The sequence below is a fragment of the Sciurus carolinensis genome, chromosome 2 (genome assembly GCF_902686445.1).
Source record: "Sciurus carolinensis chromosome 2, mSciCar1.2, whole genome shotgun sequence".
In the NCBI taxonomy this organism is placed as follows: Eukaryota; Metazoa; Chordata; class Mammalia; order Rodentia; family Sciuridae; genus Sciurus; species Sciurus carolinensis.
Window position 1 is genome coordinate 96,098,381 of NC_062214.1, and position 25,516 is coordinate 96,123,896.

General features: G+C 37.8%; 2 protein-coding genes across 7 annotated transcripts in view; one reads left to right on the plus strand and one right to left on the minus strand.

Annotated features, from left to right (window-relative positions):
- Aqp9 (aquaporin 9) overlaps positions 1-20,693 on the minus strand; it is a 45,249-nt gene extending 24,556 nt beyond the window's left edge. Inside the window, exons 1-3 of one of the 3 annotated variants that reach the window (XM_047536173.1) lie at positions 20,367-20,693; positions 18,005-18,114; positions 16,636-17,138 (exon numbers count right to left, since the gene is read on the minus strand). In XM_047536173.1, the coding sequence (XP_047392129.1) occupies positions 16,636-16,746 (111 nt within the window). In that variant the 5' untranslated portion in view covers positions 16,747-17,138; positions 18,005-18,114; positions 20,367-20,693. Of the gene's footprint in view, positions 1-16,635; positions 18,115-18,579; positions 18,631-20,366 lie in introns of those variants that run through there. The other 2 variants (XM_047536193.1, XM_047536184.1) reach the window with 2 other exon arrangements.
- Positions 16,523-25,516, plus strand: part of Aldh1a2 (aldehyde dehydrogenase 1 family member A2) — a 172,886-nt gene continuing 163,892 nt past the window's right edge. The window contains exons 1-4 of one of the 4 annotated variants that reach the window (XM_047536147.1): positions 16,523-16,966; positions 17,382-17,565; positions 19,446-19,547; positions 23,103-23,295. The gene's annotated coding sequence lies outside the window, so the exon portion shown is untranslated. Of the gene's footprint in view, positions 16,967-17,381; positions 17,566-18,825; positions 18,936-19,445; positions 19,548-23,102; positions 23,296-25,516 lie in introns of those variants that run through there. The other 3 variants (XM_047536137.1, XM_047536161.1, XM_047536155.1) reach the window with 3 other exon arrangements.

Sequence of the window (25,516 nt, forward strand, 5' to 3'; positions counted from 1 at the left end):
TAAGCAAGAGAAAAAAAAGTTTTCCTTACTGTCAAGAGAAAGAAGAAAAAGAGAAAAAGTTAGTTGGAATGTAAGTTGTGAACAATAAGAGGTATAATTTCTAAGAAATACCATTTGGGAGTGCTGATAAGTTCCCAATTGAGCCATGACCCCTGTCATGAGCTGTTTACTGGACACAATGTGAAACCTAACATGATGAAGTGATTATCCATGAAATGAATTGCTGGGGATGGGGAGAGGGAAGAATCAGCCCACAGGTTTTATTGTATTTGACCTTTCTTAAATCTCTTGCATATTTATTACTTCCTTTAAAGTGTAAAACGAGATGTTCCTAGCAAAACACATGGTGCATAACAGACACTCAATAAATATTTGTTTGAAGAGTATGTAAAAACTGAGGCCTTTCAGAAAAGCAGTAGATAATGAATTTTAGGAATTCCTTTGCAAAAAGTGTGTGAATGCATACAACCTTGGGTTAGGGACCACCAGGGAAACTTGTAATTTTTGCAAAAAGCCTGTGATTCCCTGATGCATGAAACACTGTCCAAATATGAAAAAAATAAAGTGCCTTGTATCTTCCTTTTGTAAAATGTTTACATCTTGAGTCATCAGTCTAGGGTAAATAAAGGAATACAAATACCAGCTACCATCTATTTGATGCATTCTTTTGCTCTAGGTTCCATGCTAAGCATACTGTATTGCTCTATCATTACTCCATCATTAACTCACAATCACTCTAGGAGTGAAGTATCACCACCTCCACTTCATGGCTGGGGAAAATGAGACTGAGAAAGGTCAAGCAACTTGCCCAATTTTGCACCATCATAAGGAAACAGAACCAGCACTCTGTCACAAAACTCTTGACCATTACAATGAATAGAGTAGGTCATCAGAAACAACCAATGCTCCCCAGAATGAGTGGAAATATTCAGGAAGGACACAGTTTTCTATAGGACGCAGAAGAGGTGCATCAGTTTTTCTCTTTGCCTGTTGAGAGCAAAAGGCTGTCCAGGAAAGCTAAGGACTTGGCGACCCCAGGCAGCAGCCATCTGTTATCAATTTATCCAGTATAAATGGCCTCACTGTAAACCAGATACAGCATTTTGAGGAGAAAAGATTAAGGTTGCAGTTAATTTGGGAGCCTAATTCCTGGTCAAGTGATTTTCTGGTGACAATAGATATAATTATCTTGGTTAAGCTTCCTAGTGACCTAGAGAGAAAATTCCTTTATTTTTCAATCTCTTGCTTTCTCAGAAATCAACTAGATATGTTGGTGATTTTACCCAGCTTTTTCAATTTATGCAAGACCTGTTTTCCTGCTTTTTATTGGCTTGGTTTCTAACTCATGGTAACTTTCATTAGATGCCAAGGACTCACTAGTGGAAAACTAGACAGAAGAGCAGAGTTAACACTCTTTTCTTTCTTGCTCCACTTCTGAAGTTCATGGTTCTGTACATCCTAATGCTGATCAAATTTATCTAATACTTAAAGTGAGTGGCCTGGGTGGGGCTTGGAGATAATGCTGGAATGGACCTTTTCTACACTGTTGAACCATATGCATTAGCCACACAGAATGCTGTGGCATTTGTCAGCAAGGGTCTTATTTAGAATCCATATCTATTCTCAACATTAAGACCCATGGTGTCAAACAATTTCCCCAACACTACCTGCCCTGTTAGAAACTTATAGCCAAAGAAATAGAGCCAAAGCCAAAGAATCCATATCTATTCTCAACATTAAGACCCATGGTGTCAAACAATTTCCCCAACACTACCTGCCCTGTTAGAAACTTATAGCCAAAGAAATAGAGCCAAAGCCAAAGAATCCATATCTATTCTCAACATTAAGACCCATGGTGTCAAACAATTTCCCCAACACTACCTGCCCTGTTAGAAACTTATAGCCAAAGAAATAGAGCCAAAGCCAAAGAAGTAACTGAACCAGAACCAAAGATGTAACTAAGGTGGCCATTTCAAAATGCCCAAGTACCTCCAAATCTCATTCAGCCAGTGTGTCTTGATTATTTTTAAAAATTTTTTTATGTTTCTTTTATTTGTACAGACTGTGTTTTGATTCTTTGTACACAAATGGGGTATATCATTTTGTTTCTATGGTTGTGCACGATGTAGATTCATACCATTAGTGTAAAATACATGTATGTGGGGTAATGATGTCTATTTCAAAAGACTTTTACAGCAAACAACTATCCTCCTTTAATCCAATAGTACCAGACTGTGGCATGTTTGTTAGGCCACAAGCAGGCAGCAATAGAGCAACCCATACATGAGTTATGTATGAGGGTTTCACCTTTTATGCTGCCACAGATCTTCTTGAAAATAGAAAAGGAACACATGACAAATTAAAAATGGCTTCAAGTAGGTAATTTGTCATTATATGCTATAAATGTTCATAACTCAGAAGTCAGTACTAAAAGAGCATATCTATGGCAACTCCTATTTTAAATCAACCTATTTGTTCCGTATATATATATAGATAGATATATTTACATATATATTCACACACACACACACACACACACACACACACACACACATGCATATAATTTGGTTCCCATAATAATCCAAGTGGGAAGAAATCTCTCCTATTTCCATCTAAAGAAACCCTGGGACAAAGAAATTAAGTAATTCAAAGGATGACAGAGCTAGTGTAAAGATATTCTGAACCTAAAGTTAACATGTGTGTCCTTCACTTACACTAAACTGTCCTCAAGTGCACTGTGCAAGACAAGTAGTAATATCCAGACTTGTGCTTCAGAATCTGCCTTTGAAAAATTCAAACTGTGGGAAATTAGTATTCCCCAAATATACAAGCACCCTAATTCATATTTGGAATTTACTCAGTTATTCCACCCTTCCTTAATTTGTTCCTCCATATCTGTAGTACAAAATTCAAAGAACAAAACATGGTGCCTGGTGGTAGCAGAGATGCAAAAACTCAGGCACACCTCTTCCAGGAGCTTGCAGACTTGCAGGAAAGGAAGATACACAACTGAGTAAGCCAAAAAGTGATGAGAATCACAAGGAAATTATGCCTAAAGTGTGGTACTGTCATCAGTGTTATAAACTTCTTAATGAATGGCTTAAGCATTTATGCCCAGAGAAACTGGAGATACAGTTTTATATTCTGGCCTTACTAAATAGATGTTGAATATTTTGAGATTTGTCTCCCCAAATTATGGAATCACTTCATATAATATTACTGAGATTACATTAATAAAGGCATACAAGATGCTATAAGATCAAGTTGTCTCTTCTGATATTGTCTGAAATAAAAATGTTTTGCGGGCTGGGGAGATAGCTCAGTTGGTAGAGTGCTTGCCTTGCAAGCACAAGGCCCTGGGTTCGATCCCCAGCACCGCAAAAAAAAAAAGAAAAGAAAGAAAAATGTTTTGCATGTTATTGCCTCAATGAATTTTGCCAAGTGGTAGGATGAAAAAGAAAAGGATTGGTCTTGCATGTGAGGAAATTCAAATTCTAATAGAAGGTCTCCTGGGTATCAGTCCATTTTCTGTTACTATAATGAAATGCCTAGGCAGAGGTACTTTATAAAGAAAAGAGGCTTATTTAACTCACAGCATTGGAATTTTGAGGGTATGTTTTCATCACTGGCTCAGTGCTGGTGAGAACCTAATGGTGGATGGCATCATAATGATAACAGCATGTACAAGAGGGAGAAATCTCATAGCAAGACAGGAGGCCAAAGCACATGAAAGATTCACTACAGGCAAAACTTTTATCCATAGCAGTAGTCATAGAGAGACCAAATCCACAATCCTCATCCTTGAGAAGGGAGTCAATATGGGAATTCCCAGAGGTTTCCCTGCGTCTGTAATCATTTTGCTTTCTGCAATAAATGGCAAGCTGTCAGCACAGCATTGTCTGAAAACCTTGGTCCTCCAGCCTATGTCATGGATGTCCTACACCCATGCTACTCCACCTGTGTATATCTACCTATCCAGGTATGTGACTGTATCCAAACATATAATGGTTACTATTAACCACCACCATAACGCTTAATGTTTCCTGAGTGCATTTTTGTGAAATAAGCGCTTTCTATACATTAGCCCATTAGTTCTCACAATGGCCTTATGATTCAGATCTTCTTACTCTCTCCATTTTACAAGTAAGGAAATCAAAGCTTGGAGAGATTAAGACAACATCTTACATTCACATAAGTAGTAAGTTTTGGGTCCAAGCTTTAACTGCGTATAATTTTGACTGCTGGATGGGGAAAAGAATATTAAAGCACGTACAAATATACATGTAGGCCACATAGGCTCACATACATCCCTCCTGTCATATCTCCCAGCACTTCACTCCCATTTAAAAACTGAAACATGGAGTGAATTAAAAAAAAATCATGTTGCTACAAAGTGGTAACATCCGAATTTGGAGTCGGATTTTCTGACTCCCTACCCTGTGCTCCTTCTGTAACAATACCACTGCCTCTGTGGGTCTGCTTGTTCCCTTTATAAGGACGGAATGCATATTTATGCACAGCTTTCCAGGCAGTTAGTCTTTCAACTGGAAAATAAAACTTTCTCAGTCATAACAAAAATAGTCACAAAGAACCAAGGCTGAAATCTGGACATTCAGGTTAAAAGTGTTTGGTGGCTTGCAGCCTGAGAAGATATCAGAATGAGATCAACCACCCCTCAAGAACCAGCTGTACCCATATATCTACGGCCATCTGAATCTTGATAAAGATGCCAAGAACATATGTTGAAGAAAAGACAGCCTCTTTATCAAATGGTTCTGGGGAAACTGGACAACCATGTAGAAGACTGAAACTAGAATCCTATTTATCACCCTGTGAAAAAATCAACTCAAATGGATCTTACATTTTAAGACTTGAAATTCTGAAACTACCAGAGGAAAACGTAGGGAAACACTTCAAGATGTTGGCACAGGACACACGTTCCTGAATAGGACTCCAGTAGCTTAGGAAACAAAAACAAGAATTGACAAATGGGACAGCAGTCAAACTAAACACTTCTGCAACCAAAAGAGTAAAGAGGCAACCTATGGTATGGGAGAAAATCTTTGTTGGTATTCATTTGACAAAGGATTAATACCCAGAATGTGTAAAGAACTAGAAAAAAGCCCTAATAGCAGAAGAATGAGTAATCCAATCAATAAGTGGGCAAATGATCTGAACAGAGAGTTTTCAAAAGAATAAGTGCAAATGGCCAACAAATATGTGAAAGGATGCTCCATGTTTTTAGCCATTAGGGAAATGCAAATCAAACTTGCATTTTAATTCATACAACCACTATGAAAAGCACTTTGGGGGTTCCTCAAAAAACTAAAAATTGAACTGCCACATGACCCAACTATCCCATTCCCAAGTATATAACTGAAGGAAATAAAGTCAGCATACAGAAGAGATACCTGCTCTTCCACGTTTATTGCAGCACTATTCACAAAACTCAAAATACGTAATCAGCCTAGGTGCCCATCAATGAATGAGTGATTAAAGAAAATACAACATATATACACAAAGGAGGGTTATTCAGTCATAAAGAAAGACGAAATCATGTCATTTGCAGGGGAAAGGATGGAACTGGAAGTCATCATGATGTTAAGCAAAATGAGCCAGATGTAGAAAGTTGAGTACTGTATATTTTCTCTCATATATGGAAACTTTAAAAATAAGACTTTAAAATAGATAACAGACTATTAGGGAAGGGGAAAGAGGACAGGGATCTGGTTAAGAAAGAGAGAGGGGAGTATAAGAATAGTGAAGGAGGTAGATACATTCAAAGCATGATATATGCATGTCTGGAAATGTCACCATGGAAACCCATTAATTGTACAATTACTGAGACTGAATAATTGTAATTTTAAAAGTATGAAAAAAGAGAATCAGCTGTACTGGAAAAGAGATGGTATTAGGGAAGGCTCATAAAATGATACGAATCTATGACTTGGGAGTCAGGTGAGCGGGCAAGTGGCCAATGTCAGTGCTCTTCAAGTAGAAAAGAGTATCAAGAACCAACTCGGGCCTCAGAAATGAGAGGTGACTAAACTCTATGATCTCCACTAGGCTGAGAAAAACAATCTTTTCCCATTCTGATGCATTCCAGGCATTCATAATTCTCAACTCATTCCAAATGCTGACCTGGAAAGGAACTTGATCACAATCCCAAGGGCCAGAATAAGAAACTAATTATGCATTTATATTATTTATTATTCTCATTTTCATCTTATGGTACTAGTGGTTTTTCAGAACACTTTTGAGCAATTCCTTAAAAGACTTGGAAGAGATGTATTCCACGGGGTAAGCTGTTTCGTGGGGACCAAAAGGTTAAAGAAAATACATATAAACATGCACAAATTTTCAAATTATGAAAGAGTACACAATAAACATGAGACATTTGTCTCCTTTCCTCCCCATATTTCAAAATTTTCTTCTCCACAGTGAACTAATACCAATACTTTCTGGTATGTTCTGTCAAAAATGTGTGTGAGTATGTTTGTGTGCATGTGCATGTGTGTGTAAAAGAAGGAGTATTTTACACATACCTTTTTCTGCCTGCTTTTTCATTTGGTTTTTGCAAATCAGCATGCAACATTATCTTTAATAGTCACAGAGTTGTCTATTGCTTGGATCTACCCCACTTCTTTAACCAATCACCTGTTGTTAGATTCATAAGTTTAGGGGGAGGTTTTCTTATAAGAAAGTCTAGATTTCCAAACTGAATCTTAGCTATGTGAGCTGGTGATATGACGAGAGGAACTGGACCTTGTGTTCTTGACTGGCAATGTCAGGTCTATGACTTTGCATGATTGGTCAACCTAAGATGGAGAAATGGGTCACATTTTGCTGTCATATTTTCTCTTAAGTCATTTGCTTTGCTTTGCATGTTCAGTGAACTCGGCAATCATACCCCAGACATAAAACTAGGTGCCCTTTGATGTATTGAGAAGACTTCACTGCTAGACTGCTTCAGCAATCTGAATAGCTCCAGTGGTTGTTAGATCACCTTTAGGAGACTTCTATTCCTCACAGCCTTTTATTTTAAGTTGCATCTTCACAGCATCGATGAGTAAAGAGGAGCCAACTTCTGCTCTTACTCCTATGTTCTCCTTTCTTGTCAAGGAATGAGAAGGTGATGTAATAAACTTTGTCACTAAAGAAAAACCAACCAAACCCACTTCTGGAAAGTAAAAAAAGAAATAGTTCCCTTTTGAAAGTCAATGAAAATAACAACTTTTTCTGGGTCAAAATGAAAACTCAGGGATTAAAAACAGTACTGTTGGGAAGAATTAAGTATGGCTCTGCAGTCTGCAGCTCCTACAGCAGTGACTCAGAACAGACTTTTCTCCCCAAGTCCTTTGGAACTGTGAGACTTCCCAGGTAAGACTGGCTCTTTGTATTCATTGCTGATGAGGGGAAGACCACAGGTAAATCTCCCTTCAGCTGCTGACTCAAGGTCCAAGGACTTGAACGGGACCAGCTTTGTGTGGAGGAAGCATGGGGTCTCTTGGTTACTCATGGTCACACATCCCTCTTAGGGAGAAAGGAAACAGAAAGCTGTTCTTTAGGGACAATACTCTTCACCAGGCACCTGCATCCATTGATCTTCTTGTTTCAGTTTTCCACTTTATAATAATCTTCTCTAGCTGGTTTTATACCAGGGGAAACCAGCAGAAGCATGTGAATTTCTGCTCTAGAAGAATGACTCCACAACTTTGGACCCCATGAAATTCCCACAGAGAAACATAAACCTCCCTGAAGAATTTACAAGGCAAATTTACAAAAGGCTGAAGAAAGAGGTACTTCACAAATGACAGTGGATAATAAATAAGCGAAATGATTAGCTCCTCCAAAACTGGATATGAATGTAGTTTCCTAAAATAAGATAAATATATTAGGAGTTGGGGATATAGCTCAGTTGGTAGAGTGCTTGCCTAGCGTGCACAAGGCCCTGGGTCCAATCCTGAACCACCACCACCAAAAAAAAGATAAATATATTGGAACTAAGTGTGTGAGAAAAGAATTTAAGAAAAAGAAAAACCAACAAAGCTTGCAAAAATAAAAAATATTTTACCAGAAATGAAGACTCAATGAAGGTGTTAAACAGAAGATTAGATACAATCAAATAGGGAATTGGTAAATTGGAAGATAAACTTGAGACAATAACTATACAAAATTCATCATGGATTATGAGAAAAAGAGAAATAAATATAAAAGAACAGTTAAGAGAAATAAAGAAAAAGAGTGAGAGGGTCAAGCTTGTATACAAATATATTGGAAATTCTAAAAAGAGAAAATAGAGAGACTGCAGGAAAGGCAAGGTAATAAAGATGAGAATTTTTCAGAAGTGGCAAAAATTGAAGACGAACAATGAATCCCAAAGCCCTAGAAATAAAATAAGTTCATCCTTCATACTGTAGTGAAAAGTCAGAATAAAAAACAAAGAGAACTTTCATTAGTAGCCAGAGAAAGGCAGATTCTTAAGAACCAAAATGAGACTGAAGACAGTTTTGCCAAGAGCAATAACCCTTTGAAAAGGACCACTGACCTAAAACTTACCATAACCTGTTGCTCATAACACAAGTAACTACTCAGACAAAGTCTGAAATAATTTGTCTCTCACACACACATCCTGAAAGATTTCCTTAAGAAAGTACTCCAGGGCTGGGTTGTGGCTCAGTGGTAGAGCACTTGCCTACCATGTGTGAGGCACTGGGTTTGATCCTCAGGACCACATACAAATAAATGAATAAAATAAAGGTCTATAAATAGGTAAATATATATATATATATATTATATTTTTATATATTTCAACATATATATGTCATCCAAATATATATGTATAAATATACATATATAAAAGAAAGTACTCCACGAGAATCAACCCTGAAAGAAGGTAATAGATGTATGATGAAACTCTTAGAAACAAACCAGTATATGATAGCAAATTTAAATAAGTACTCACTATTAAAAATTGACAACAAAAATAATGAAGAATTTAAATATTAGACAATAATGATATGTCAGATGGATTAGGGTGTGAAAAAGTTTTGATGTTGTTCAGAAGAGATGTTGATTTACTTTTAATTCAAGAGTACATTTCTTTAAAAATTTGAGGGTAAACACTTAAAAACTAGAAGAAGCAAATGTTGATTGCAGTACCATTCACAATAGCCAAGATACAGTACCAATCCAAGTGTCCATCAACAGAGGAATGGATAAAGAAATTAGGGTATACAGACACAATAGAATGCTAGTCAACCTTTAAAAACAGAAGAGAATTCTGTCATCTGTGTCAGCATGAATGAACATTATGTTAAATGAAATAAGGACATTACATTAAATGACATTAAGTCAAGCACAAAAGGACAAAAATACCACATCATTTCATTCATGTGAGGAATCTAAAATAATTGAACTGATAGAAGCAGAGAGTAAAATGGTGGTTACCAAAGATTGGGGAGATGTTGGTCAAAGAATACAAAATTCCAGAAAGACAGGAGGAATAAATTCAAGAGATCTACCATAGAACATAGTGATTATAGTTAATGACAATGTGCTGTCTACTTAAAAATCACTGAGACTAGATTTTAAATGTTCTCACACACACACACATACACACAAACTATGTAAGGTAATGCATACGTTCATTAGCTCAATTCAGTCATTCCATCTTGTACACATATTTCAAAACATCATGTTGTATACCATAAATAATTTTATTTGCCGATTTCAATAATTACTTATTTAAAAGCTCAAAAAGTAGTTTATAATAGCAACAAAAACTTTGGGGCACCTAGAAATATATCCAACAAAAGATGTGTATTACTAATACAAAGAAAATTATGAAATTTTAATACGAAGTATAAAATGCAGAGGTATGAAAGAAGATCAGTTTCATATTCATGGATAAGAAAATTCAATATTTTAAAAATGTCACATTCTACCTAAAATAATATATAAATTTCATGTAATTCCAACCAAATTTTTGACAGTGTCATTAAGGAATTTTGATAAATAGACCATATACTTCTTATGAAGGAATAAAAGTTTAAAAATAGCTAAAACAATGATAAAAACAAAAGATATTTACTAAGCGATTATAGCAAAAGCCATGTGACACTAGAGCAAGTTTGTAAAAATAGATCACCGGAACTGGATAGTCTAGACATAAAAACACTCACTTATGTGAACTGGTACATGATAGCAATGACATCACAATCAGTGGGGAGAGTCTGGCTCATGATTCCAGAGGTTTCAGTTCCTGTTGTTTATTTCCCTTGTCTTTGGGTCTGTGGTGGAATAGTACATCCTGGTAGGGACACAAGGTATAGGAAGCTGCTTACCTCAAGGCAGCTGGGGAGCAGAGAGAGCAAGAGAGGAAGGGGTTGGGTCCCCACACCTCTTCAGGGGCACACCCCAAATAACCCAACTTCCTCCAACTAGGCCCCATATCTGAAAGTTTCTACCACCTGGCAATAGCATCACAGGCTAGCAGCAAAGCCTTTAACTCATGGGACTTTGTGGGGATGTTCAAAATCCAAACTATAGTACCTTCTGTGACCAGAATCAGCCAGAGCACTGCTAACAGCAAAGACTTCTGACTTACCAGCTGCAGGTAAACTGACAGCTCAAGCTCTGTGTGACATTCAATCTTGATCATCTTAGGCTTAGAGTGGGGGAGGACTTTGCAAAGCAATGAGCTAGAAGAACCAAGCAAGGAGGAAACAGAAAAGGCAGGGTGCCGATGAGCCATAAAGTAAGAGAGAGGTGTTACAGGGTCCCTGGAAGTCCATTTCCCTGTAGGTTCTTTGCACTAAGCCAAATGGATGGTCTCCAGGAGGATCCAGAAAATGGAAGCACTTGAGGAAAAACAGTGTAATGCATGGTCAGCACATTCATCAGAGCCACGAAGAAGTGGTTGAACCACCTCAGAACCCAGATGTTACAAGAGGCTCAAATGTGCAGGTGGCAAAGAGATCCAGAGACTCCGAGAGAAGATCGTCTGTAGAATTTCCCTGTTGTGATCATGTCTTTTCCACAGAACAATCTTTTGACACCTATAATGCCTATTGTATTTTAAGCTATAAAAATTAGTTAAGTTTCCCATGAAAGGAGTTAATTCTCTCCAATGATCGTACATTAGGAATGACTGAAGTCAGGATATCAAGTCCAACTGCATTCAAGGGCTGGGTGATCTTGGGTGAGTCTCTTAATTACAGTACACTTGTAACATCTGGAAGAATAGAATTGGTCACCTTCCTTTCTGCCTCTTCTAGGAAAGATTTAAACAAAAAAGGACCTAGATGAGCACACTATGCTCCCTGGAGGAAAACCACAAAGGAGACCCAAGAACCTAAGGCAGGGTAGCTGCTCCAGGCTGATTCACAGGACACATGATCACATCGGCCTGGGCCTCATCTCCTCCACCAACAGAAATGGTCAATACTATCTGTTCACCCCTATGTCAGGGCTCTCTTGCCAGTACCTGAGAATCATAAACAGTATAGTAGACCAAAACTGAATTGTGCCTGCACAGTCCAAGTCTCTTTTAATCTGGCTTATTTTTAAATTTTTCCTATTTAATTCTGAATGCTAATCATATATTCTTTTGTTTCAAAAGCACCCTAATAAGGAAGACCTAGTCCAAGATCAAAAAACACTTTGGAATAATAATTTAAAGCCCTAGAGCTTCTATAGCTAGCATATCTAAGAGTTCTCCCAGAATGGAACTATGAACTATGAACTCTGTGACTCCAGCAAGGAGTGACCTTGGTCATGAAGTTGCAGAGGAGGGCAGGAGCAGGAAGTAGGAAACACTGTGGTGTCTGAAGTTTCTTAAGCACCATGAGCCATCTGCTTCCTCCTTCCATCCCTCTGTACTGTCCAATCCTCTCCCCACTCCATGTTCTGTGTTCCAGTTTGGCTCCTTTCTATTTCCCTTCACAGCACAGCAGATCAAGATTATTACTTTTAACAAAAGTAATTGCTTAAAAAAAACCAAAACAACAACAACAACAAAAACCAACTCTTGAAGATGCCACAGTAATGTAGAAGCCTGACAGGGTGAGAAAAGAATTTAGGGCCTCTCCACTTTATGAGGAGATGTAACCTAATCATAAGTTCAGCCCTGGAAGGATACCATTCCACTTCAGGAGGAAATATGGAAGCTTTTGGTTTGTTTGCCTCAGCATCTTCAGTAAGATAAGCTTTGTATCAAAGAATGCTGGAACGTTTGAAAAGAGAGGAAGGCATATAGACTAATGAGGAGCAAACAAAGCCCCTATGAGAAAAGACTCGCAATGACTAGAAATTCTAGGAAGTTCAACCCAACAAACAGATTTTACCAGGCAGGAGAATCACAAGTTCAAAGGCAGCCTCAGCAACTTAGTGAGTTTCTAAACACCTTAGCAAGATCTTGTCTCAAAATAAAAAGGGGCTGGGGATGTGGCTCAGTGGTTAAGCACTCCTGAGTTCATTCCCCAGCACCAAAACAAATAAATTGTAATCGTATGCATATTTATGGGATCCCATTTGTATATGGGTACAACTCCACCCCAGAAGCTGGAAAAAGGTACCTTAAGATGCACAGGAGAAGACACAGTAGCTGTTTCCAAACACAAGAAGTCCTCTCAAGTAGATGAGGGAAGGGCACTGAGAAGGGGAAAGGAAGCAGGCCTTTAACAGGCATTTCCTAGGTTGGGAAATTTACATGTAATGTGTATTCAGTGTTCACAAAAACACTGTTAGCTCCTTTTGAAGAAACTAAGACTCAAAGGAATTGAATTCATTGCTCAAGATCATAATGAAGTCAAGTAACACAGCAGGAGCAGGTGGACAGTGTGAGTTCCCATGGGGGTCTCAGTGCTAACGCAGGGTCTGCAGCTGGATGCCCCTAGGCCAACAGCACAGGTGCAGAGGCCTCAATGGTCTTCTGTTCTGTCTTTACCTCACACCTGTCTGTTCACTGTGAAGACACTGGCGCTGGGGTACAGCGGCTGATCTCACCAGCATACCCATCAACTCAACTCCTACGCTCACAAGCAAATAACAGCTACCTCATGGCCCCCATCTACAGCAACGCTGAAGGAGAGGAAGTCTGATTTATAAGGGCCATTCCCCAAGGGATTCCAGAAATGGGAAGTGCTTCAGAAAATGTAGGCTCCAGAATTAGAAAGAAATCAAGTTTGATGCTTTCTTGGTTTGGGTCAGTTACTTTCTCTCCTTCAGCCCTCCATTTTTTCCAACTGTTTATAGGACAGTAAAAAAGCAGCTAACTATTCATTATTATTATTAATATAAAATTATTATAATTGAGCTCATTATAATTGTGGCTCAAAGTTTTTAAAACTTTTCTCTGCAATGGAGAAGATGTATTGTGAACCATTCCCTAACACGAGTAAAGATGAAAAAATCTATCTATCTGAATGTCTAAAAGGTCAAATTAGAGCCACTTTTTGGCTTATAACTGGATGATTTTAGTTGTAATTTACAAAGAATTTTTTAGGGACTTTCTCCTCTCTTAATGCTACCACTAGGTCTTTATGTGTGTCATTTACACCATAGTGTAAATGAGTTTGAGATGCTTCCTCTTGGAGCAGATTTTGAGAATCGTGAGAAAAATGACATCAGACTCCCAGGGAGAGATTCTAATCTCTGGGAGAGAAACTAATCTCACAACTTTGAAGGACTGATGAATCTTGCGTATCCTCTGCCATCTTTTTAATCTTCCTGTCCCCCTACCTTGTCAACATGCAATTGTTTTTTTACTAGAAAAACAAGGCAAAGTAAAAATTTTCTAAGAAATTTTTAAAAATATGGATAATCTTTGATCAAAATCATGCAAACACATTGGTTATAAAAACACTGAGCTTATGCAGAAACCTGTTTACACATCTCCAGGGATCTCAACAAAGTTGAAGATTATGATCACAATTATAGATTACCTCAGGGCTCAGTTTAGGAAATAAATATAACATGGAAATTAATCCTTTCAGAAAGTGATTCCCTTTAACCAGAAGATACAAAATGTAATTTTTCAACATACAACATTAAGATAATGATTTCTTTAGTCCCCACCTTGAGTTCTGGTTATAGAAAAGACTTTTTCCTCTGCTTTCACAACACAATAATCCACATCCAACAGTCTGTTGACCCCAAAAGGTGTGGAGACTTCTTCCCACCAGCAAGCAAGTAATTAGCTCTGCAGTGGACACTGACCAGGCATCCTCCAACTCAATTCTGATACAGTCTACTGGAGTTAGTATCAGATCATGCAGGATGAGAGCTCAGTCCCCAAATAGTGCTCCAAGACCCCCTGCCCCAACTCCTTAGGTGGCATTCACAAGCCCCAGGTTGTCTTACCTGTGCTTGACATACCAGCTATAATTTGGGGTTCCCATGACCCCTCCTTGGGTTCAGCTAGTTTGCTTGTGCAGCTCACAGATGTCAGGGAAATGTTTACCCAGGTTTACAGGTTTGTTCTAAAGATGAAGATACAGATGAAGAAATGCATAAGGCATGTGGAGAGGGGCAGAGTTTGCATGCCCTCAATGGATGCACTCCCTCCAGGAACTTCACATGTTCTGCTGTCCTTGTGAATCTTTATGGAGAGGAGACTTCATTGCAGAGATGTGATTAAAGTTTGGATCACCTTGTGAAAATGTGATTGGACAAAGAGTATGATGTAATGCTATAAGACTGCTGGGGTAATGAGGGATAGTTCAGTGATAGAGTGTGTGCTTGGCATGCACAAGGCCTTGGTTTTAATCCCCAGCACCAAAACCAAACAAAAACACTGGAAGGGGAAACACAGCAAGTCCTGTCTGTTCAGATTCGTCTCGCCCCTCTATGTAGCATTGCTTCCTCCAGGGTCTTGGGCAGGACCCCTTCTCAAATGGGGGTCTTATTATCTACTATCACACAAGGTAAGCTAGAAATCTCTTTATGGCTGCTTGAAGATAGAAAGGCAGGGATGATTAAAGTTTCTGTGAATTGCCTTGGGGAGGGAATTGTGAGAAGGAACCATGAAAATCAAAAAATATGTATCATAATCTCACACTGAAAAGACATGCTACATTAGCAGAGCAGGGAATGGTTGAAAGCAACTTTCACTTCACCTTTAAAAGAATGGGATAACAAAACAATTTTTGTGTGTGGAGAAATAGGAGGCTTTTAACTTTTTCAGTTGCAAAAAAAAAAAAATGTTTAGTTCACTTCCTCCTTTTTGTTTTCTTCAGAGCACTAAGCATCATAACTGAATTTGCTTCATTTTTTGGAACCACAAGTCACCGTAGGGCTGAAATCAGTCTGTGGTGACAACTGCTCTTTTCTTTGGAGCCTAATTGTCAAGGCTTATGACACAAGAATTTCTGTCTTGCCTAGAGCAATTTTCCAATAAGCAGTGACTAGAATGCAAAGAATCATTGACTTTTATTTTCTCTCCTTTTATTCTAACTCCCCTATCTAAATTCTGAGAGTGAATATGGTCAGAGCAGCCAGGACTTCCTGCCAGGGGAAGGTGAGGAATGTAAGTATACTTGAATGGATGGAGTAGGAAGTCTCTCAGAGATCAGAAAATGTATGATTTTTCTCTTCATGTTACCCTAGTTCAATTTTTTGAGTTCATGTTCTTTCTCGATTTTGGCCTGCCTGACACATACAAGCTTATTTTCTAAATTATTGTGTATTTTCCCCAAGCAAAGAACTTTCAATATGTAAATTTTATGAGCGATTGATTTTCTACAACCTTAAGAAAAGTGTAACTATATATACATGGAGTAGGGAATCTTTGAGTATTTTTTTTAAAAGTTGAAGTCAATAATTGCCGAATGACAATAATTTCTATTCACAAATGATCTGACTCCAGCTGAAAATTCAGGATCCTGAGAATGCTAAATCATGAGAGGATGAAAACCTAGAATCCATGCCACTTAAGCACACTGTACAGTTCTTGTTAGTGGCTGAGCAAATCTTCAAAGGTTCTTAAAATCAGCCCCTCATTTATATCTGGAAAATTCTGGTAACTGTCCATTATTTTAAAATCTTTAGGGATTTGTTGAGTTAGAGGGAGAAATGATACAGAACGGAAGCTAGACTACAGCATGCACACTGTTCCTACCTGGTTGCAGTTTCTAATTTATTAAAAGTCAAGTGCTCTAACAACATCACCCTTGCCAAGCACCTCTTCTGGTAAGTTGCATCTTGCCGTCCATATTTATCAACTGATAATACCTATTCCAGGTGACCAAGACACTTAATGCTCTTAGGAAGCAAGTTGGATACAAATCAATTATTTAATAAGAAAAAACTTGTAGCAACTGACTTTTCAATCACAAGGCCATTTTAGATTCTCAGTAAGTAAATCCCTGAAATGAAGAAAGCACTCCACTCCCCTTCTTCCAACCCATCAGCTGCTATGAAGAATGTAATGGTAAATGAAAACTCAACACTACGGCCACTCAACACTACGGCCACTCAACAGCCAAACTGCCTAGAAGTAACTTGCTGCTTCTTGGAAGAGATGAAACTGATAATTTTTTAAAGAAAACAAAGCAAAGCAAAACTCTCTGCCACCAGCTTGGCAGCAAGAGAAGCATTATGGGGTCAGAACTTAGGAAATCAGGAAATACTCACAATCATTATAAAAGTGCCCAGGAACTCGGAGAGCGTCTCCTTGGCTAAGCTGCTCTTCAAGGCCAGCCTCTGCTTGAAACTCTTCCCGGTCTCTTCCTTCTCAGGCTGCATCTTGAGGCTTCTCCAGGGACCACGTTCCACCAATACCTGCTTGTTCTGGTCCTCACCTTCACCAGTACATGAAAATGGAAACTTAGACAACTCTGGGCAGATCCCTGAAGATGTCTGGTGAGATTCTCTGACTGTCCAAATGCTGTCCGGATTTGAAGCTTGGCTTAATCCTCTTCAGGTGTAATTGGCATTCCCTGTTTGCAACTGTGCGTTTGAATTGGTGAGTTAGAACCTGAAATCCTCGGAAGTCTCCTTTTTGTGCCTGATAGATTAATGATTACCTTTATTCTCCAGGTATTTTTTTTTTCTTTGTTGGTTCTTTTTTTTTTCCCCCCAGCAGATGAGAAAAGAGATGTTGCACTGGCTGTATTGCCAAACCACAGCGATGGGCCCTGGTCCAGAAGAGATTTACATGTTACACAATTGCAGGCTTCTGATTTTTTTTTTTTTTTTCTCCTCCTATTCAGAAGTGGGTGGTTGGGGTGTAATTTGGAATTGTCACTGTCGAATCAGGTAGAGATACAACTAGTATAAACATTATTTACTAAAGGAGGTTTTCATCCAAACTAGAGAATCTAAAGAAAATACAGGTTCATCATCCTACAGGATTAATCCTTCTCATTTTCTTGTTTCAGTGATTTCATGGCACCCTTCCAAGGTTGGCAAGAACCACTGTGACCATTCTAGAGATGCAGAAATTAAAATACAGAGACACAAGCTTCACACTGCGAGTGTGGGATGGGGACACCTCCTCTGGACTGAAATTCAACCCCATCTGCGGAGGCTGGTTGGGATCCATGAATGAGAAAGAGCCAGAAGGTAACTTCTTGAGTTTCTTCTGAAGAAGTACTCCAGTTTGAAAACCTGCTTACTTTTTTTCATTTACCATGAAAGATTTAGACAAAATTCATAGAAAATAAACAACAGTAGCTTGAAATTCTGTACTACTTGGAGATCTCTGAGCTGAAGAGAGATCAATCTACATATATTTCATCCCAATTAAATAAGAAAGGGGATAAATATGCCTAATCAAGGCTTTTGGTTATTTAAATTTGATGAATTAACATCCTTGTAGGCAACAAACTGTGCTTGGGACCAGCTTCTTGTCCTGCCAATTATTCAAGACTTGTTTTTCAAAGTTGGTTTGTCTGAAGAAATAGAATCCAGCAGTAGTTTCTGAATACCACGCAGTCCACTGAATTAGTACCCACACCATGTGCTTCCTCCCAACTCTCCCACAGAGAAGGCGCTCCCCTACCTTTGCGGGAGGCCCTCAGTCATTTCCAGCTGAGGAGGCAGGCAGCAAGGAGGAAGGCGAGGACTTGGAGAAAACAGCTGGGCACAGCCCAAGGGCAGGAGACACCTAACCTGTAGGTGAAATTTAGAATTTAGACCTAAGAAACATAACTTTCCAAAGGCCACACTATTACAAAGCTAGGACAAAACCCAGCATTTGGGCTCTAAATCCTGGTTCAATGATCATGGACACCATTGTCTCTGAGAGTTACCTACAACTACACTATTCCCAAGTCCCAGTGGACAGACCAGAGAAACAGGACTTTATTAGTGTGATTTCAACTAAGAACACACAAGGGTGTCTCTGGTCTCTTCGTTCACTCATCTAACAAATATTTATAGCACACTCATGAGCCAAGCATGGCACTTAGCAAAAGCACACGGGGTTCTTGGGCTTCACAGAGCCCAGAGTACAAGGTGGGAGACAAGCACAAGGGAAATAATCACACACACACAAGTACACAATCACAACTAAGAAATCTGCTGTACAGACGGGGGACCATATTCCTATGAGAAAATAGAGGAAAGGGATTTCACCTTGTTGGAGAGGTCTCTGGTAGCGTCTCTAAGGAAATCATGTCTGAGCTGAGATCAGAAAGAAGCACAGGGGTTAATTACATGAAATGGGGAAGGAAGCCTATGTACAAAGGCTTTGAGGGGTGGGGTGAGGACAGCATGATACCTATTAAAGAAATAGGAACGCCTACTGTGGCTGGCCCTAGCGAGAGTGAAAGAGTGTGGTGTGCAAAGCAAGTTTGGAGCTGTGGGCGGGGGTCAGACCACAGGAGCCTTACAAATGTGTCTCAAGACTAGAAGCACAAGCCATCAGGTGGATTAAGCAGGAGTATGACACCATCGTCTTGGCGTTTTGAAGAAATCTTCCCAGCTACCAGGTGGAGAGGGAATTGGAGGGAACCTGAAATGGGCATAGGTAGATCCATTCAGGAGGACTACAGAATGGCAGGACTGGGTGGGCGGGTGGATTTGACAGTGGAGAAGTGGAAGGATTCATAAGTTCTTTATATCCTAAAGTTGGAAGGACTTGGTGGATTAGATATGGAAAATGAGGAAAATCACTCAAGGTTGGTTCCTGGGTTACTGGTTTGCTAGCAAAGGTGGCACCAAGCCCCGGGAGTGGAAACCCAGGAAGAGGACTAGAATTCCTTCTGCAAAGGTGAACCTCTGGTGCTTCTGAGAGATGTCAAAGTACAAAGTGATATAAGTCCTGATATACATACAATGGAAATACCTGTGTGCACAAAGAGGTGGTAATTGAAGCCCAGAATAAAAATGAGGTTTCCCTAGGGAGAGAAAAAAGAACAAAGATTGAGCTTGAGCTACTGAACATTCCAAGCCCAGGTAGAGGAAGATGAAATTTATTATGTATTTTATTCTACTTTCAGGTGACAGTAGTCCTGAACAAGTCATCATCAAACATAACTCACTCACACTCCCCAGTTAGCCACCAAAACAAAACAAAACGAAACATTCAAAAGCATCCTAAGGTAAGCAATGAATGACCTTCCTCCTTTCCTCCACCTGGAAGCGGGTTTTTGAGGAAGTACCCTCACCCCAACATTCTAACTGGGAGCATGGGGCTGCTTAATTACTTTCACATCCATTCATCTGGAAAAACTTTTCATTAAGTATTTGTCATGTGTCAAGCAGCATTAAGCATTGGGGATTCAAAAATGGATAGATCTGTACTGTGGGGGAATTGCCCAGTACAATTGTGCAAATGAATAGCTCATGTAGTAAAACAGAAGAATACGTTAGGTACTAAAGGAAAATTCCAGTTATTGCCACTTGAACATCTGAGAGGTCACTCCAGATTTGCCAATATATTGACTTATCCGGCTGCCAACAGTTCTAAAATTGTCATGCTGCCTGGAAGTAGTGCCATGCTGAATCTCCGGGACCAGCCTGTGCAACTCTTTCAGTTCCCCCTGACTCTGCCCCTCCCTGATCCCAACATTCTCTTCTCTGTTTACCTGGTTTTGTCCACTTGCAGGACACCAGCTGTTCATAGGAGTGACCATTCACGCTCTGTCTGATCACTTCCTGATCTCTCTGACTTTGGCCAGCTTCACCTCCTCTCTAGTTCAGAAGGCTCTTTGCCCGGCCACTATGGGAACTGTGTCCCCACCCCCCGTGTTGCTGCTCTTTCAAAATCCTTAACATCAAGAATCATTTCACTGATTAAAATGTCCATTCTCTGACTTTCCCGGATCTGCTTGACATCCTCCTTGTGACTTCCAGTCCCTCCATGCCTCCCTCCCCACCAGTTCTGACCCTGGGATCATCCAGGTTAACGCACTACTTACCTGCATCTCAGCTTCCACAGACTCGCTGACATTCTTCTACACCCCCAATGCCCAAGCCCAATTCTGGGTATATTCAACCATCTGTTTTAATCAAACATTCTCTTCTCAGACTGCTAATGATGCTAGGGAAAAATCAGGCAAATGTACTGGTTGATCCTATGGCAGGTAATTGTGATACAGCATCAGCATATCCTTAATTAACTTTTTGTTTCAAAGGTTCTGGAACTTATCTTGTATTAGAATCACCCACCCACAGAGACTCTGATTCTGTAGATCTGGAATGGAGAGCAGGAATCTCACAAGTAAACCTGACGACTCAGATCCCACTCCATAGCCTATTCACTCCACACAGCATCTACCTATACTGTGCCTCTCTAGCTCCAGTCACAAGCCTTCTTCTCAGCTGATTATTTTGCTTCCAATTCAACAGGATTCATTGGCTAGACTTCCTTTTATGCCCCACCTCCTCAAAACATTGCCCCAGTTTTATTTTTCTTCTTCTTCCTAAAGCAGGCCCCTATGCTGGTCTGTTCCAACCCCTCCAGGACTTTGGCCAATCAACATTCCCCTCACCCTCTCAGTCTCTCTCCCAAACTGGCTTTTATCCCAGGTCCCAAAACAAGCCTAGGTCTCTCTTATGCAGAAAAACTGCTTCAAAGTTGTTGCATTTCAAATTACCATTTCATCTGGCTCTTCCACTTTCTTTCTTGTCTATTTGGGGAAGAAACAGCCTCCCCCACCCCTCCCCAGTATAGAATCATGTTAAATTGAAAAAATAATTCAGAAGTATTTAAAGTAAAAGGATAATATCCCTCATAATCCCTGGTCTCAGAAATAACCACTTGTTAACTGGTTGGAATATATCCCTGAACATTTTTAGTAGATCTATATAAATATTTCTCTTTCCCCCTAAACATTGGACTATTCATATTTACTAGATTACTAGACTTCCCTGATTAAAATGTTCATCTTTCTTTGCAATGTATAATTCATCTTTTTAATGGTTTTCTAATATTCCTTGTACAGTGTGTCATAATTTAAATAAGCTCCTTCTGATAAATGATTGTTTCCAGTTATTTTCCATGAAAACAACACTGCAGTTAACATCCTTATACATAGACCTGTCTATCCTTTAGCATAACTTCATAGAAGTTATATTATTGGTCAGAGTATGCATATTTTAAGTTGATTTTAAATGTCATCTTCTCCTTTTCTTTTTTATATATATATTTATTTGTTTTAATTAGTTACACATGAGAGTAGAATGCACTTTGCCACATCATATATAATGGAATATGATTTCTCATTCTTCTGCTTATACATGACATAGAATCTCACCATTCATATAGTTATATATGTACACAGGGTAATAATGTCTGATTCATTCTACTATCCTTCTTATACCCATACCCCCTCCCCTCCCTTCAATCCCCTTTACCTAATCTAAAGTAATTCTGTTCTTCCCTACCCATACCCTCATTGTAAATCAGCATCTGCATCTTTTTCTCTTAATTTAGATAATGTAATTCCTTTTAATATTTTCCCACTCTAACAACTATAAAGTAATAATGTTTTAGAATTTTTTTTTTATTAACAGTGGGGTTGAGCATTTTTCAGGTGCTAGCTGTTTTTCTTCTTTTTATAGTTTTTAAGTATGTTTTCTGCCCTTTCTACTGTAATATTTACTTTTTATTTATTAATTTTAGCTATATAAAATATAAATACTTTATCTGTTAAATGTACGATATCATTTTTCAGTAATTTATCCTTTAACCCATGATGATGGTGTTTGGCTACTATATAGATGTTTAGAAAACTTTAGGTACTTAATCCTATAAGACCTTTTCTGTATGGTTTCTAATTTTGGTATTTATGCAAAGAAAGACCTCCTATATTCCATAATGACAAGAAAATTTGCCTTTGTTATATATTTTATTCTATCATTTTTATAATTTTATTTTTTAAATTTAACTCTTTAATTTTTTCTAGACTATATTTTGTTGCATAGTATACGGTGAGATCCTAATATTTTCTGCCTAAATTTGATGTTTTTCAAATATTTGAAATTTAATTTCTTATATATAAAAAATTATGAGAAGTAAAATTAATCAGTCATGTATTATACTTTTTAGTATCTTCCCAGTAGAGTAGGTCTCCCCTCAATATTATTTTCAAATATTTATTAACTAGATGAACTTTAGAATCATTTTTTGTTCCATATCCTTTAAACTAGAATTAATAAAAAGGCATTAACTTTAGGAATAAAGTCATAAAATTGAATTTTCCTAGTCAGAAATATACTCCATTTCTCCATCTACTCAAGTCTTCTCTATGTCCTTAGGTAAAGGCACATTATTTTCTCTACTTGGTCTTAACCAATTCTTGCTTATTTCTAGGCATTTGGTATTTATTAGCATTTATTTTGAGAATTAGGATGAGATCCTTTTATTCTATTTTCTAACTGACTTTTATAAGCAAAACTTATTTCTCTGTGTATACTTTATATTTGCTCTCCCTGGTAAACTTTCTTATAGCTCCAAATAAATTTACATTTGATATACTAAACTTTGTTACCTGCCTGCTTGACATCTATTAAGCCCACTTTCTAATAATACCAGATATTCATTTATTTATATACACAGTGTTTCTCTATGTAAGTTTCACTTCTAAGAGTGAATACAAATTAGTATAAACCTGTTAGAATAATTTTCTCTTCCTTCCACTATTTGAACAAAGAGGCTTATAGCTACTGCAGACCGTCATTCTATGATCTTGGACAGGTGAGAGGAGGGGAGGAACTAGCCTTCTAACAAACCTGAGACCAAGATTAACAAGGTATGGAGAGAGAACATACCTACACCATTGATTACATCACTGAATTCCTGGATCTACCAACCCTGAGGGCCACTCTACCTCTGGGCTTGAAGAGGTATGTGAACCCATATTTCATACTTTTAAAGTCAGTTTGAATGTGATTTATGTTAGTTTCTACATTAAAATGACTAATTGGTTAGGTTATCTTAGATTTATGAGGTAGAAAATAAAATGAAGTCTAAATAATTATGAATTTATCTCTTCCCTTTCAATAATTCTATTTGTTTTCTTGTTGCTTTTTCTTATCTTATTGTATTGGCTGAAACCATTTCAAAAATATTGAACTGTAGTCATGAAAACAAGGATCCTTGTTTTGTTCCTGAATTTAAAGGCAATAACTCTAGTACCTAATTCATTAAATTTCATATATTCTAATATTACACTAACATCTTTTGTTAATTACTGAGATACTATTTTTTAAAATAGGAATTAATATTGAATTTTATCAAATGTCTTTTGTGCATTTAATGAGTTTGTTTCAAAAACTTCTTCTTTTGTTTTATTATTAATTGCATTACATTTTAAATGTTCTATTGTCAAACTAGTCTTGCATTTCTGAAAAAGCCCCTACTTGGTCATGATATTCACACACTACTAGGCTTAATGTTCTAATTTGTTTTTGTATTTTTATTTTTTCTCAGATATTCACAAGTAAAATTATAAAATAATAATTAGTGCTTTATTTGTCAAATTTTGATATCACACTAATGCCATGAACAAATCGCAAAGATTTCGTATTTTTCTATTGTATGAAATTCCATGTTTTATCTAACGACCCAAGAATTATGTATTCCTTAAAAGTTGATGGGCTCCAAATATTTTCAAATGTAAGCTAAACTCCTCTTTGGGTATTAAATCTTTGAGAATATTGTATTATCTAACAATAATTGTTTATAGATCTGATACCAAGTTCTAGTCACACTTTCCTAGACATTGTTCTATTTAAGGTAGAATTTCAAAATTACTAATACAGATATGGTATATTGTATAAACCATCTTATTCCATTTCAAATATTATCTCTTTGTTTTTCTCTTTTCTCATTGTTCTCGTATGTTAGAAGTCTATCACTTTTATTGTTATTATTAAATAACCATACCTTGATTTTGTCAGTACAGGTTTGTTTTGTTCAAAATCAATAAATTTGTTTCATTTCTCCTGATTTATTTTTATTTCTTTCATTATTCTTGTTTATTCCTTCATCTACAGCTTTATTAATTTATTTTTATTCTTTCTTATAGAAATAATTAAGGAAAATTCTTTAGTTCTATTATTTTGATGTATAGTCATCCACCTTTATCTGTGGGGGATTGGTGCCAGGACCCCCACAGACACTCAAATCCATGGATGCCCAATTCCTTTTTAAAATGGTTCAAGGTTTGCGTGTAATATAAAATGTACGTTATTCATTTCCAAATTGCTTATAAACCTGGTACAATGTAAATGCAGTGTAAACTGCTGTAATACTTATTGTTTAAGGAATGATGACAAGAAAAAAATCTGAATGATCAGAACAGAGGCAATTGCTTTTTCTAACATTTTTGATCCACGACTGAATCTGCAGATGCAGAACTTGTGGAGACTATTATGTTTCATTGCTGTTAGTTCCTAGGAAGTTTTTTGATTTCCCTTAGGCTAAAGAGTTATTCAGCAGTGTGATTTTTTTTTTTTTAACACAGAATTCAGGGAAATTTTATCACTAATAGCTAATCTCATTGCAGAACATTCAAAGAATCTTCTCTAAGATTTCAACTTTTGGAAAGTATTGAAAAAGTCATTGTAGTTTAAAATATTCTCAAGATTTTTAATGTTCTGCAAACTTTTAAAGACTGTCTTTGCACAAAGTTATACATTCTTATACTCAAGTTAAATGTTTATTTAAACTTGCAATACTTTGTTTACTTAGTGTATTAATTTCCTATGTTGCGTAACAAATTATCACACACCTAGCCTTATCACAAAAGTAGCTTTAAATAACACAAATTTATTATGGCACAGATTCCACGGATTAAGAATCTGGCACAGGTTTCTCTGCTTGTGATCTCTCCAGGCTGAAATCAAAGTGTTGGCCAACTGTGTCCTCACCTGGAGACTCAATTAGGGAAAGATACATTTGCAAGTACCCTGGGTTGGTGACAGAATCCATATCCTTGTGGTTGAAGGGATGAGATTTCCATCGTGTTGCCCACTGCTGGTGGGGGCTGCTCTCAGCTGCTAGAGGCTGGTTGCAGGTCCTTGTCATGTGTCCCTTTCCATAGACCTTTTCAGACTTCACTTA